Below are 16,570 nucleotides of genomic sequence, written 5' to 3' on the forward strand. Positions count from 1 at the left end.
TGCTCGCTGAACGCCACGAAATCTCTACCACAGGCTATACAGTGTACGTCACGCAATATCTTTTACGTCACGCGACATCCAATTTATGTCGATGACGCGATCTGCCGCATAGTTCCAAGTCTCGTGGTTTGAACCACGTCGCCCACGTGGTTTGAAAAAACAGATGTTCAAAGCTTTGTTGCAGAGGCATCCCGGATGCCGAACGACACAAGTATACGTCAAAATTGAAAGTTTGTTCGCGCAGTTCAAGACGACACAAATTATACTGAAGTACTAGCAAAAATACGTCAGTCTTACACCGTGAGCATAATCTAAGTAAGCCATAAAAAACGCAATAAACGAAAGACAGGTTGCGAGGCCACCTTGAATTTCGCGCTCTAGCTGGGCGTGACGTCATGCATTTTGACAGCTTCAGCACCGAACTACAGTTAATCGATAAACAATGAATGCGTTGCATCCTAAATGAACCAAGGACCAGACCTGACGAGAACTGGAAACTTCTTCCAACCAAGTGCGGTCAGACACGCGAAACGCTGCGGCACCGAGTCTGTCACGTGACAATGATGACGTACGAGTGGTGCCATTTGTGCGCGAAAGTCACAACGGTAAACTTCATCTTTAAAGGGACACTAAAGCGAAACAACAAATCAGTTTAGACTAATGAAGCATTGTTTCAGAACCCTGCAGGCAGTCATTTCAAAAAAATAGTTTGATTATTAGAAGAGAAAATGAAGGTTCAAGTATCAGTATTTGAATTTCGCGCCGAAACCCCAGCGCCGGTACGTCAGCGTGACGTCAGGGATTCCGAAGTATGTTTTCGCATTTGGGCCGCGTAGGCTGAATAAAGATTCCCGAAACTTGCCATGTTTAATACTTGGTTCCTTTAGAACACAATGTAGTCAATCTGTACCGCTATGCATAATTAGTAGGCCCTGGAAGATGCCATCAAAATCCACGACGTCACAGCTCCCAGGTGCGGGAACTTAAGTAGGCGTCGCCACACGTATTTCGTTCTTGCGCTTTTTCTGGCTTACCAAACGTCTTATCGTTGTAAGAATGGTGTTTTTGGTGTTGTAGAACGGCAATTTACTGATGCAGAAGGAATCATTTTTCACTTTAGCGTCCCTCAGTTAAAGCTACCGCTAGTAAGGAAACTTTCTTGCCCGTAATAAATGAAAGAATGTTTCGTTTTCCGAATTTACGTCGTGCTGTTTATGTACTGTTCCTCTGAATGAGTGTGGACGAGAATGCCACATTCATTCCTGCAGATGCCGTCACGTATACGGTCAATGTCACAAGTTTACGGACCGCGAGATCTGAGAAAAAACACTGAATATCTTCGCAGCCTCGGACCTCAGCGAGGTATTCGTATTTTCAGCCAGTGCTAGTACACTATATTGTGCATGCGACAGCACAGTGCTGTACTGTTGCACCGGCTACGGTAACAAACCACTCGAAAAACCTCTTCTTATATCCCGCTGCGGACTGTAAACTTTCGACGCCGACTGCACGTTTCCCAGACTTCGAAGAACTGCTTCCGACACAAACATTTGCGACGAACCGCTATAAAAAATATATCTTGTTGAACAGAAATGTCTGAACTGTATCGTCTCGACGTCATTTATGCCGCGTGTTTCAGTTTACGATTACTAATTTAATTCATTCATCAAATATTTTTTGCTGACCAAGCAAGGGCGGACATCATAATCTATGCGCGCGATCATCGCCAGTACAATTTATGAAGTAACATTATGTCGTTAATTAACTTTTCTTTAAATCAATGACATTATCGAAAGGAAACTCTATAATTGAACGCTTTCGTTATTGTCCGTGGCAGACCGTAGACAGACTATCCGCAATAGGAAGTGTTACGTCAACGGAGCTAGCACATGTGTTCTGCAACTCTGCCGGAGGCGATCCAGTGCTAGTGCTATGTTTATGTCATTTCATCCCTTCGAAAGCTGTGTTCCTAGTAAAAGTGGTGTTCTGGACACCCCGAAGGACTCCTGTACCAGGTGGCGGGGGGAGGGAGGGAGGGCGTCCCCTCCCCAACGTTTTCCCAAGAGGGGCAGGGTTCCGACCGTTTACACTGAAATTCTGCTCCTGCGCTGCAGCAGCAGCAGCAGCAGCAAATACTCTCTGTCTGGCGCCTCATTTGACGTCCTATGGCAGCAGACGAACTCAAGAGCAACAGAGTTAGGTCTAAGGAACCTCGTGTGCCCAGAGTTTCGCAGCCGTTCAGAACGCTTCAGCTCACATGCAAGCCTGAGGAGTCTGCAGCGCACGACGGTAAGTCGTGACAGAGAAATGAGTTTTTTGCCGCTACCGATCGTATTACCAGCGAGATCCGACGGCGACTTGAAGAGCCTGACATGGAGCAGCTGAATAGCCTCGAACGCATTTTGAATGACGCTGCTGAAGGTCGATACTTCGCGGCAAACGACCTAAATGAGCTTTTAGGAGCACACGCTGCAGATTTTGACATCGGCAGCCTTTCAGCGCAACTCGGTGCTTCTCCCAACGCTCCTGCGTGACGAGGCTACACCCGCAAGTGAACGCATTTCTACAAATTCTGCACGGGAAGTCTGCAGATATGCATAAGACGATGGACCAGGTTGTCCGGCACCTGCAACTGGTGTTCTCTGTGCCTGCGTGAGCCCCTCCAGGAGGGCGATCTTTCAGTGCTCCGAGGCGAGTAAAAACATTTTTACGCAATCGAATGACGCAGAGGAGGCTGACACACCTTCTCCTCCTCCACGAGCACAAGAAGAGAACTGCAGAACGGCACTTGGATGCCGTTGTGAAAGAGTTCGTGAGTAGAGCGGCAGAACGAACAGCGACCTTCGGCCTCCTTTTACAAGCTCTCCAGCATGCCCAACGCCCTCTTGTCATGCCAGCCACGAAGCTCGTCAGTGGGCGATAATAGCCTTGTACCTACTTTCTTGTCTACTTGTATCACATTTGCGTACTTGTGTCGGTTCACATTTGCTTCACTGCGGGAGCGAATGCAGAAATATTAAAAAAGATTTGTCGCAGCTTTCGAACCTGTTTTGTCATTAGCGCGGTCTGCGCAGGTTTTCAGTACTTTTGAAAATTCCAATAATTTTTAAAGCGTAAACCAATGCAGAATAAGCGAGGGTGCGAATATGTAAAATTTAACACGGTTAAAATGAATTAAAACATTAATAACTGATGTCATTAAAATTATACTAATTATCAAAATAATAAAATGTAATGTAAATAAAAAGGAACTGACAAATATTTAGAAAAAAAATATTTAGAAAAAAAATAAATAACACAAGATACAAAGACGATAATACTTGCCCCTGCCCCCGACCCCTCCCGAAAATGTTCCAGAACCCCTGTACCTTGAAGCAGGAACCTACCACTTCGGCATTGTGCAACATCTTTTTTTTTTCTCTTGGTGTTACTTTCTGTATCAGCGTTACAAGCATTCCATTTTTTTTTTCTTTAGCCGTCTTGCTTGCAGACCACATATATGGATACCAATGCCTCTTAAGCGAAATTGTAGGCAAGTCAACCTTGAAACTGGAAAAATACTAAAGTCAGCGTTTTAAACCAATTCCTTGGTCAGAAACGTTAAAATTGTTTTATTACTCAATATATTCATTGTCTGCCACGGTAATCCACCGCATTTGTTCTGAACCGGTGCTTTGAACAGGTCATCCTCTGTTCAAGTCACAGCTATAATGATCTGCGTCACAAACAAACGAAAACATTCATGTTTATTCATGAAATATTCAGGCAACGGCGGCCGAAATTTCGGTAGCCACTATAAATTTATTTGGTGGAGTAGATGGCGGTGCTGCGGGTAGGCCCTAATAATCGAGAGGGTCCGAAAAATGAGGCTCTGAAGATCTACAGGGGTCTGCATTCGCATTCTTTCGAAAAAAAAAAAAAAGATTACTAAACCCCACGCAAATCAGATATCGTAAGTTTACGATATAATCGCAAAACATGGCCGGTATGAATACAACTGAAGAATTGAGGTCAGCCAATCGTCAAAGCGCAACGACGTCTTGCTAGAAAACTCTTTGCCTACATAGCGCTGTATCGAGAAATGCGGACTAATAATAATAATAATAAGAAGAAGAAGAAGCTATAAGTGCCGTAAAATGTAATGCCGTTTCGCAAACGACTTCACGCGAAGGGTCTGGGACACGCTGGTCAATATGACAAGGTTACATAATAAAGTAAGCCAGAAACTTAGTGCTCATGTTTTTTTCTATTCAAGAGTTATTTTTCGCGACCCCGTATCTGTGGGGTGATCATATTTAAGCTTTACGAAATTTTAAAAACAATCGCCTGGGGAAAAGTCGGCGTAATCCTTGTCCTAAAGCTGGACTATTCGAAGTGACGGACATTACTAGCACGAGAAATCGAAACACATCTTCAACTAATTAACAGAAAGGCACTAATTTACTTCTTAATTACATGAAGGCACATATTGCTATTTACGAAATGTAGCTGGTGTCTTGCAACGTGTATCCACTTGAAATTAATTTCCAGGAGGACAACAGTGTCGAAATATTATTTCTCAAAGTGTGGGACAAAACGGATATGCGTGTTACAGTTACTTTTGCGCTCTAACACATAGAACAACAGCATTCTGTCAAAGACGTAAATGCGACAGTACCTTTTCAGGACAAGATTAAGGGGGGATATATCTCCAAACTGATGCCATTCAGGAAGTCCATTCGAAGTGGATACGCCATGCAAACGGCTACAATGCGTAAATTGCAACATGTGGTAAAGTAATTAACTAAGAAGTTAATTAGTTATGTTTTAGTTTGTTGAGTACGTGTTTCGACTTCTCTTGCTACAATGTCCGCCACTCTGAATAACCCAGCTCAAGGACTAGAATTATGCTATCCGTCACAGGCATTTTTTTTTTTCTTCCGTAAGACATATATAGAAGTGATCACCCCGTATATAAAGCGGGAACACGTGCCCCATATTAATTTCGACCACCTGGAGTTCTTTAACACGCACCGAAATAATAAGTAGACCAGCGTTTGTTTTCCTTTGGACTCCGCCCCTGTAGAGAACGCGGCCGCTGCGGCCGGGTATCGAACTCGCGACCTAATGCTGAGCAGCGAAACGCCACGACAACAAAGGCAAAATACAGGCGCCGTCAATTGCCTTTAAACTGCCGCAGAAGCTGCTAGTGGTATCATGGATTGTGGTAGCAACCGTCGGCTATAGCTATATCAACAAAAACATCATATTTCGAAAATAGACGAAAACATGACAGCTTTTTTCACGCGGCAAAAGGAAATTAAGGATATACGCGAATACCGCTACCATGTCGTCGCAGTGAAGGGCCGGGAAATCACCCGACAAATATCCCCCCTTCGGATATTTCTCCGCTAAATATAGCCCGCGCGCCTTTTGAGACCAACAAGCGTACGGAAATAGCCGAAATACCGGGCTAGAGCCACGTTTCATTTTTGGCCACAGAACGCTCAGAGGCGCACATTGTTCGTGGAGGCACCGGACAGACGGCGTTCGTGAAAAACGTCCGCAAGAACGACGACCAGGCCGAAACGTTCGGAATGTTTCAGGAGCGTACCACAGGGAAACAAACAAAATTTATCTACGAGCATAAAACCCTAATGAATTCTGCACCCCGTGTGGCTCAGTTTGTCCAGCGATGATCGTCATCGATCTCGCCTACTTTCCTGTCAGGAACGCAATTTCACGCTGGCACGCGCATGCCGTTCGTGACCCGAAAGTTACCGGGAGGGCTCAGCCCTAATTAAAGAAATTCATACACACGTAAGATAGATGACGATCGACTCTTAGCCCGAGGACAAGATTATCCCAATAAATGGCGCAAAATTTTTCGTGCGTGCGACAGTGTGTGTGTACGTATAGTCTTACACCCTCCGCCCCTATCGCGTTTTGTGCGATTTGTAACGCAGGACTGTCTCCAGTGACACCGTGTATGGGGCACTCAAACCTGTTTTAGAAAAGTGCCCGCCAATAGTGCACAGTTTTGCGATGCAAATAATTTTGACGACGAAGGCAATTAAGGTAAGCTGTACAGAATGGAGCAAACAATAATAATAAGGACTAGGCCAAAACTTAGCACCGCTAACTCTCTGCGTATCTGACGTATATCCCACGCCTACACTCCCTCGACAGCTGCGCGCGCGCGTGCGTCAGAGGTGCCACCTTGCACATTATTCGCATCCATCAAAGTGACGCTTCCGTACGTACCTCGCATCTATTTTGCGATTTCGCGCGCACTGTGACGCCATCGCGTCACAGTGCGCCTCGAGTTCTCTGTTTGACGGTGCCTGCCTCTTTGAAACGCCTGGCGCGTGTGCCCAGCCTTTCCTCGCATTCTTCCCCCGTGACAGCTACAGCGCTCCGGGGCACTGCTGCAGTGACTGCGCTGCCTTCGGGATCGGCCCGTATTTTTCGCCAGACGGTTACCCACAAAGCGTGCGAGAGGTCCACCTACATAACAACGCTATCGCATTAACAAATCCTGCACTGACGTATGCCGATCTGACCATTGATACATCAAAGCGCCGTCTATACGAGCGAGTTCTCACGCCTATCTGAAGTACTACACGGGCACGTCTGCTGACTCACGGCTTCGCTGGAAAGCACCTGCAGTTGCTGCGTTCGAGCGCCGTCGCGGCTGGCAGGCCTGTGCACTCATGCTTTATGACGTCATGCTACTAGGTCTGTGCCCTCTCCTTCATAGGTCGTACCACGAGGCCCGTGCACTGATTTATGACGTCACGCTACTAGAATTCCTGTATGTTACCAGCTATTTCCTTATTAATCAGGAATCCGACTCCTAGTTCTCGTCTCTCCGCTAAGCCCCGGTAACACAGTACATGCCCGCTTTTTAGCACTGTATATGCTTCTTTTGTCCTCCTAACCTCACTGAGCCCTATTATATCCCATTTACTACCCTCTAATTCCTCCAATAACACTGCTAGACTCGCCTCACTAGATAGCGTTCTAACGTTAAACGTTGCCAGGTTCAGATTCCAATGGCGGCCTGTCCGGAGCCAGGTATTCTTAGCACCCTCTGCAGCGTCACAGATCTGACCACCGCCTTGGTCAGTTGCTTCGCGGCTGCTGGGGACTGAGGGCCGGGGTTTGATTGTTGTATTCATATAGGAGGTTGTGGCCCAGTACTGCACCAGGGTGGCCAATCCTGCTCTGGTGAGAGAGTGCGTTACCGGTTCTGGTCACCGGGATCAGGCCGCACTCCAGGCCTGTTTGTGCAATTTTCTCAACACACGTTTTTTTTTTGTATTTTCCGGTGGAGAATTGCGCTGCACCGGGATTTGAATCACGGTCCTTTTGCACTAGCTGGAGACGGATACTCTACCGTCCCCGCAGGAGTTCAATTAAAAATTCGAGAATGGGGTTTTGCGTGACAAAACCACTTTCTGATTATGCACGCCTTAGTGGAGGACTCCGAAAATTTCGACCACCTGGGGTTCTTTAACGTGCACCAAATTCTAAGTACACGGGTGTTTTCGCATTTCGCCCCCATCGAAATGCGGCCGCCGTGGCCGGGGTCCGATCCCGCGACCTCGTGCTCAGCAGTCTAACACCATGACCACTGAGCAACCACGGCGGGTCCCGCAGGAGTTGTACGCCTCATTTAACCTACAGTGGTGCCCAATTTGATCAGTCAAGGTGGGCCAATCTGAGCTCGGTTATACCGCATGGATGGCACTCGGCTAGAGAACCTGGTATTTATGACCTGCACATGTGTAGCCACACATAATTAAGGATATATATATATATATTTTTTTAGGAGGGTTTACGTACAGTGATAAAATGAAGGAAAAGACATTAAAAAGAAAGGAAAAAAAAGGGGAAAAAAAGGAACATAACTTGTGATTTGAACTCGTGATCCTTCAATGTTGCCCGGAAAGGTAGCTCAGTCGGTTGGTTCGTCAAGCCAGCGGTTACTTTCAAGCGCCATAGCTCTTGCTCCGAGCCTCATACTTATGTGGAAAGGGGCTGATGTTGTCCGCGACAGTCGATTTTTGCTATTCTGTGTGGTTGGAAGGCATAATTTCTTGGAAAAATGGCCGCCAGAGGAGCAGCGTGAACTCGAGCGGCTTTAGAGACTAGGAAAACTGCCTTAAAATATTTAGACTTGAGGGGAAGCTTCGTTAACAAACTATTACACGGCAATCAGCACTCGAATACGACGAGAGAAATTATTGAGACGTGGAAAATTCCCTTGAAATAAATCTGGTTTGCGAGACAAATGCTTGTATGTATTGAATCTCTTAAAAGATGAGGGGGGAAATATGCGCTCACCGAGAGGGCATCGTCAGCACGAGACCACCACCAGGCACCTTACTGAGATGTAGAGAGCTTCGCGGCCGGAACGAAGTCTCCCCTCTCCGCCGGCCAAGAATGGAAAACGCGCTTTCCGATCGCTCAAGGTTGCGCGGACATTGTATAGCTCTAGCGTCTAGGAAAAAGCTTAAACAGGTGCGAGGGCGGCACGCATAGCGTGGGAAGCTAGCCGCCGGAATAGCTATCTCAAGTACTGCTGCTGGCGAGGGCGAAATACCTTCGTGTAATTATAATAACCCTAATAGGACTTCTTTCAAAGAAAAAAAAAGAAAAGGAAAAAAAAGGAAACGGCTCAGAAGGCTATACTACGGGAGCTATGACTGATACTTTTCTATATATATGTATTCATCTCATCTATGGGATCGCATGCGCGCGCTGTTGCTTTGTCTACTAGGCCCGAAAAGCTCGGCGTGACGAAAGAGGTGACGTCAAAGTCACCGCGCGCGGCTTATTTGGGAGCATCTGCATTACATAGTATGGCAGTCCGGACAGGTAGCAAGACATCATATGGAGCGGAGTGCACAGGCTTTGGCAGGCTGACGGCTCCCCCACAGGCTGCCGTTGCTGTACCACAGCGTCTACTTTCCCCGCCGCAGCCGTAAAATTCTCCCAGCTTACTTTCGACGCGAGAAGAAAAAAAAGAAGAAAAACAGAATACTGGTTAGTAAACCGCGCATATAAATTAGTCGCACGCCACCCCACCATAAACCGTTGCGGAACAAAAGCGGTCGAACGGCGACGCGTCACACACTCGCTAGGCCCGATAAAACCTGTACCAGACGTCGCCGAGTTGTGCCAGCACTGGCTCTGTGCGTGTGCTTGTAGGCTTTCGTTGCCAGAAAAACAAGTTCTTCCGTGGTTTCCGCATTTTCAAAGCTTCCCCGAGTGGCCACGTGCACTCATGCATGAAAATGGCGGCCGCTATAGAAGAAAGCTTCTTAGCTTATAGAAGCTAATTATTGGTCATTAGCATGGGTTACGACATCGGCACAGGGTTAGCATCACTACAGTTACCTCACTAAATCTCTATTGAATTCATGCTAAACAAAGGTTTTCTTTTGTCGAACGTGCGTATACCATGCTATATTGGCAGCCGCACGGTGCGCGACCTTTACAACGAAGTGACCAATATAGCGAATGATTTGTCGACATGTCGTCCGGTCGGGAGGACGCATGTTGAACGAAATATATAATGACAATGCCTACCAAAAAGGATAAGTCAAAAAGCTGTTAGGAAGCTTCGGCTTCCATCCGTGCGGAAGCCGAAACGTCTTCAAAAACTTCACAAATCCCTTTTGAGTCGGTGTTTCCTCTATTTCGTTCGGCACTTCGTTATAAAGGCGTTCGACTGTGTATTATTTCAGTTCGTATGCGACTTTACTATTTTTATATGTCATTTCATTTTCACTCTACCTAATGTCTATATTAAATCTACGATTACGTAACTCTGAGGCCACATGTGCCAATCTTTACTCGACGTCACTCTGGTTCTTTATCTAAATGCATCATCGATGTTCCAAAATTATTCCGCGTACGTTTACCGCGTTCATGTTTACCCGTTCGTCACTGTCTTGAAGTTACAAAGCCTCGTGGAGAACGATCGCATTTTTATCTACATTTAGGATATAAATTAAGACATCTCAACAAGATTTGCGTGATTATCTCCGCAGCGTCATATTCGTAAGTGAGCCTCTTTCTTTCTTTGTGTGTATATATATATATTCGCGTTCCTAGCCTGCCCTAGCACTGCAATCCTAGCGCTATACCATTTCAGCCGAACGCAACGCTCCAAACCACTTCCAAGTAATGCGACACGCACCGCGCGCCGACCGCAACAACGCATCGCAGCGACGACGTGTGGTTTATCAGCGCCCGACAACAGCGCAGACGGCATATCAGCCCAGCATCCGTTTCCTCGCACTACTACCGTATTACTCAGCCCTCGCGGCACGTAGTACGGTACATATAATAGGGTGCACCGCGCCTGCGCACGTTCGCCAGGCCCTACTGCGCACAGTTCCGAAGGCACAAAAGCAAGGAGCTGAGACTTCCGTGTGGCAATCCAAACACACGCGCGCGTTCGAGACGGCTTGCAATAATCTGCTTTCCGCTGCGGTGAGCGAATTCCTTTGACGGGAAACGACCGCTGACGTCGTGAGGCGCGGGTCGGTCACACGCCCCTCATCCTATTCTTCCCGCACACCGCATCCCGCGGCGTAAACTGTCGTGAACGCAAGCAAGCGCGAGAGAGGTGCATCATCGCATCGCGAAACTTGACCGTGCCGGTCGACGCCGCAGTGGTGTCGAAACCACAACGTTTTAGGGTCGGCAAGCGCATCCACACAATGACAGTGCGTGTGCACGCTATTGCATAGCCGTGACGAAAGATGCGGCCGTTACACAGGAGCGCCTCTAAAGCGCGACCTCGCGCTCGTTTAATTAAAGGACATAATCGGTGGACTAAAGCTCGAAGAAACACGAAGGATGCGCGAGGTCCGGACCTGCCGCATAATCTCTCGCAACACGCTATAGCGCTCTCTTCATAAAGGAAGTAATCGACGCATTCGCGAAGTCGTGCCAGGTCTAATAAGAGATGCAAACGTCGCACATATGCCAACTCTCGACACGAAACATATGCGCGAGCTCAACCTTGCGTCTCTTCGCGGTTTCGCATTCACCCTCCAGAAGGCTTCGCAGCAGCACATCTCGCGCGTCTGCTCACAGGCTTCACGGAACGCCATTCTCTTCGCAGCAGTTTCGGATGTCAGCTCCCTTTACCGCGGCATCCGTCCCAAGATCGTGCTCCATTATGACAGGCGTTCAAATCAATTATTTATGCAGGCGACCCGCAATAATTAAAGAATTAAGGCCGCAGCTCCAGAGTCGCTGCGCCATATGTTTGGACTAGGGCCCTGAACGTAGCGGCTAAATCAAGACCATACGAGAACACGAGTAGACGCGCCGGCGACATGTATAGATCGCTGCAAATGGAATACATAGAACGCCGACCGCAACACCCGTTCTGCGAAGAGAAGGACGGCAGGAGGGAACGGCGACCTTCGCGAGCGCGGCCGCGACCACAAATAAAGGAGAGAAAAAGAAAGGCCGATGCCAGATCAATAATACTGATAAAACGCGCGAGCCGGCAGCACAAGCACGTACGGTACACGCGCCACTGCTATTAGCAGACGAGCACGCGTCGCAGCGCGCGTCGTCACACGGCCGCAGCAAAACGGTAACAAACAGCTGATGAGAGCGCGGCGTCAGGTAGTCAGCAGGGCGCCACCGCTTTGCAACATTGCGAGAAAAAGAGGCGCCGCCGTTCACACCTTCGAACGCTGTTCGCCAAGGGAACCGGTGCCCTTACCTTCGGTGATCTTCTGTAGTCTGAGAACGTCCTCCGGGGAGATGGATTCCTTTTTGGCGAGTTCCTCTTCGGTGATGGGCTCCAAGTCGGCCGGGTGGTCCTTGCGAGACTTGGCCTGGCGGAGAAAGCCTCCGCTGCGCTTCTTGGAGCTCGGAGGATTGGGCACGTTCGAATTCTTCACCGCACTCATCGCGCCGCTGGGAAGAAAAATTCAGCCGTTATATATACTTAAAACAGAGCAGGCTCTGCCGCAGCGCTCCGCCGCTGATGTTTCGCTTGCTACTACAACGGGCTCCCCTCTCACCGGCCCGACCACATCCTAGATGAGAACGAGGAAAAATAAATCGCCGCCGCCTGCGCGCCCGGCCAACCTGACGGAGAAAAAGAAACAGACCAACTCTGTCATGGCGACAGCGCGCGCTGCGCGCTGGAGCAAGAAAAACACAAAAACAAAGAAAGCGAAACACTCGCCAATGATGATGATGATGTCAAATGTGGGAGAAAGAAAGCGTCACTGGCGTCATCTCGCGGATTTGTTCCGCGCATGCGAAACCGAAACACGCGCCGCACGGTTCGCGTATACGCAAACGTTCAGGCGCGCGCGACTCGGGCTCCATGTGCGAATTGTTGATAAGCAAGTTCATCAGTTTTGTCCCAATTGAGTGCCCTGCCTATCTTGGACTAGCTTCGCCAAAGCAGACAGGATGTGTCCTGGGCTCATCAAGGTCCGCGCAGCCATCACGCAGTTGGAATGTAGCTGCCTTACTGATGCGTTCACCGCAGATGCCAGTTACTTTTTGTGCTGTGCTATTTTTTGTCCTATTTTGGCGGCGTGGCATTTGTGTTTCTGTCGATCTCTTTGTCAACCACAGATAACAATATGAAGCGGCGAGTGTAGAGTTCACAATACGAGCCACTTCACAATCTCGCGACCTTTGAGCGTATCATTAAGCAGCTGCTACGAGCGAGCGCCCGCGGTGCAAATATTATGTCGCTCGAGCATTCTAAACAAAAATTTATCAATGTTTGTCTGCGTCATGTGCGCATCTACGTTTCTTTTTTAATTAGAAGAAATTCATTATGGGGTTTTACGTGCCGAAACCACGATCTGATTATGTGGCACGCCATAGTGGGGGACTCCGGATTAATTTTGACCACCTGGGGTACCTTATAACGCGCACCTATAAATCTAAGTACGCGGGTGTTTTTGCATTTCGCCCCTATCGATAATGTGGCCATAGAATAAAGAACAAACTTGATCCCGCAACCTCGTGCTGGCAGCGCAACAGCAAAGCCACTAAACAACCACGGCGGGTATAAATTATTTTCTTCTTGCCATTTTGCTGTTCATATGCACTATTCCAAAAAAAAAAAAAAGCACAGTCATGTCTCTATGTCAATATCCCCTTATTAATACCTTCCACTTACATTCAAATTTTAACTTTGTTCAGTTGAGTTCAAAATTGTGTACACTGCACACAAACACGAACTTTGCGGAACCAGCTGATTAAGTTTAAATTGCCAACTAATTTAAACGTGAATATTATGCTAGTTTTGTCCTCAAATAGTATTATTATTTTTCCCCTCTTTTTTAGTATTACAATTAATTTTTTTTACTCGACGTTTGCACTGCTTCATGAAGCCTTCTATCTGAGGCCTCTTAAGTGTGTCATAAGTGTTTCCGAGATGTCTAGTCATACAAAATCCTGCTTGCAAGCTTTACTAAGTTGCTTATGTGGTTCTTGTCGTTTTGTCTTAAGCCTCTCGAGTGTCATGTCACATCGCAAGAAAATGTGGAAAAAAAACACAAAGGTATGCATGAAATATGTCCTTAGAGTAATGATAAACATTCGCCATATGCGTTCTAGAAGCACCAAATATCACTCTGCTGCAAACAGCTCACCTTGGCCTTACAGTCTCCAACCTTCACTAACGCGAGTTCGTCAACATGCACCTGAAGCAGTGACTGATGAGCAAAGGCATGAGAGTCAGTGTTGCAGTGTGCTAGTGAGACCTAAAGTTGCTACTGCAAGTCTTCAGCTAGTGTAGCAGTTTATGCATAGGGCTTTTAGTCTTGATTTTACAAATGGCCTTTGGTTTAATAAGGATCGTACTATAAAAGGATTCTTCAGTATGGAAGCTTTTCTGTGAAAATCATAATCCCAAGTCACTACAAGGTCATAGCACCATTACTCTAATGTGATTTTCTTGTCAGCCTTCCTTCTTTCAACAATTCTTTTTTATATTGCGCCTGCAGTTGCAATTGTACATTGGTTAAGGATTTCTTGTTAAATGAAAGATTAAATTATGGGGTTTTATGTGCCGAAACCATAATTTGACTATGAGGCACGCTGTAGTAGGTGGACTCCGGATTAAATTTGACCAGCTAGGGTCCTTTAACGTACACCTAAATCTAAGTACACAGGTGTTTTTGCATTTTGTGGTCGGTATTTGATCCCACGACCTCGTGCTTAGCAGCACAATACTAAAGCCACTAAGCAACTATGGCGGGCGATTTCTTGTTAATATATCACAATGATTAGTGAGTGGAAATGTGACATGACATTTTTACTGTATGCATGATTCTAGACTGCAAAAAGAAGTGCGGAAAAAATTGCACAATAAACAGAGCACTTTTGTCTGTACGGCCAGCACCTTCTTTTTATGCCGACATTTCAAGTTACACAAAAATTCAACTTTTGTACTGCTGAGCGTTATATGCGCCCTGAGTTGTGTTGAATATATCCCGCAAATACCTTCCCAGCAACTCGTTTCAAGCTTTCTAGCAAGTGTCCACGACAGTCTTGCAAGTAGGAGACGCGGGCGTAGTCACACAGAATTTTACCGCCAAGCTTTACGAAGTATTTGCGCTGGTCTATATCATTTTGTCTGAAGCCTCTTGTGCATCATGCAACTTGTCCAAAAGGCGGCTAGAAGGTTGGAGCCTGACGATACCTTGTTAGACACAGTTTTTGGTAGAAGTATTACGTTGGGATTGTGCACAGAGCCATTCCGTGCATGTCCTGCTTGAAGCTTATGTGACTTTCAATGCAGGAATATGTAGTGCATAGCCCTTGGAGACATTTACAAGGCCAGTATCGTACCTCATACTTACTTGTGGTCTTTGCAGGGGATTGGCTGCAGTTAAAAGACCTGTCTGGCTAAACTTCACTGTGATATGCGGAGAAGAGCCTGTAACTGAGTCTGATCCGTCTGTCTGGCAGTTACGTTGTAATTCTTGTTGTTTGTTGTCCATTTTTCACACTGCCATTGTCACACCACCTCCTCGCCCCCTCATCATTTGGCAAAAAAAGACAAAACTTGGTTCACAGTCGCAGCTGGAGATAAAAGTAATGGAACTCTAGCAACATGTGGTTGGGAGCTCAGCACGCAAACCACAGTGCTATCGTGCAACTTTTTTGCTTGGCAATTGGTGTGCGATTTGCAGCGTGTGTGGCAGAGACACGTTCTAGTCAGTAATGCGCTATTTGTGCACGTGTTTCGGAAGCAACAGCAGGCAACCCGCAAATGCATCATGACTAGCAAGTGACAAAGCAGTCGTATGCAGCACAGCCTTCCAGCGCTGAACTAATTCTGAACATTTCCTCAGACAAAGGTTGGCTTTCTGCTGTCTTAGATGTCGGTCAATTAAGTGTCGTTGTCATGCCACCATCGTCAGCATGTTGTCATTCTGCCATCGCAATTGTGACTGTCATTTTGCCACCATCATCGTCGTTGCTGTGCAGAGTTGAGTGCATTCACAGAGGTCATCACGAGCTTTGTACGAAGTTTGGGGCTTTGGTGGAGTAACTGCTGTTGCAATAGGAGTTGCACTGGAGGCTGCTTAAGTATAGTATACTATTTTCTTTCAGCTTAATGAGCTTATCTTCAAGCCCACATCTATAGCTATCTACTGCAATAATTGAACGATAGCCAATGCAGAATTGTATGGTGGACCGATTTGTTTACAGACTTTCGGGCTAGTTGGTTTGATAGTTATTGGGACCATAGCGCTTAGGTGATGCGCACAAAGAAGAACAACAGGGACAAGGAAGAACGGCAAGTACGGGCACTCGTCCTTGTTGTTCTTGCTTGTCCTCGTTGCCTAATCACTGGTCGCAATAAAACATTTATTTTAGAGCACAGCTCTTAGGCGGCCATTCCTCCAGCGAGCCTCGGCGTCACCGCAACCGAGCGAACAAGCACAGCGAAAAATTAAAGCGAATGCAGAGCGCAGCGGAGGGATGAAAGACACGAAAAGGAAAGTGCAGAGGAGGGTGCAGCTCAACCAGGAGGTGGAAAGCAGAGGAGGGTATGGCAAAATGGCGAGGAGGAAAGCGGAGTGCCGCACGACCAGGCATGTGACCAGCATGGAAACAAAGTGCTGGCGTGGGCTTCGGACCCACTGCACATGCACCACTTTGCCTGCGGCGGCGGCGCCGCTAGAGAATGCACTCCGTGCGATCTACACATTCCCGTGTTCCCACTTTCTTTCTGAACAATGAGCGATGCAACCAGTGGAAATGCTTCGTCTGCCACAGCTGCTGAACCGGTTGCCCGAGCAGAGGCTCAGCGCTGCCGCCGAGAGCACCTTCTCCTTCAGAACTAAATTATTTGCCACAATATACTGCGAATTCAAAACACCTACACAGCTGTACTCGAAATTCGCATTAGGGAGTATCACCATTGTCGTAGAAATTTCCTTTTCCTAATTTTTGCACAAAATATTGGCAAGCAGCTATTAGTGGTAAAAATTGTCGCCTGCCAAGTTCAGGGGTGTAGCTTATAGTACTTTAGCAGCATCAAAAAATGTCTAAATTAAAGGAAATTTGT

The 16,570-nt window shown here is 47.1% G+C and overlaps 1 protein-coding gene across 1 annotated transcript in view; it reads right to left on the reverse strand.

The window, feature by feature from the left end:
• The window catches only part of unc-119 (unc-119 lipid binding chaperone), a 37,067-nt gene extending 24,915 nt beyond the window's left edge, over nucleotides 1-12,152 (reverse strand). Inside the window, exon 1 of the mRNA XM_075686584.1 lies at nucleotides 11,738-12,152. Within this exon, the coding sequence (XP_075542699.1) occupies nucleotides 11,738-11,927 (190 nt within the window). The 5' untranslated portion in view covers nucleotides 11,928-12,152. The remainder of the gene's footprint in view (nucleotides 1-11,737) is intronic.
• Nucleotides 12,153-16,570: the final 4,418 nt, after the last annotated feature.

This window comes from Dermacentor variabilis, chromosome 3, assembly GCF_050947875.1.
Source record: "Dermacentor variabilis isolate Ectoservices chromosome 3, ASM5094787v1, whole genome shotgun sequence".
NCBI classification, from domain to species: domain Eukaryota; kingdom Metazoa; phylum Arthropoda; class Arachnida; order Ixodida; family Ixodidae; genus Dermacentor; species Dermacentor variabilis.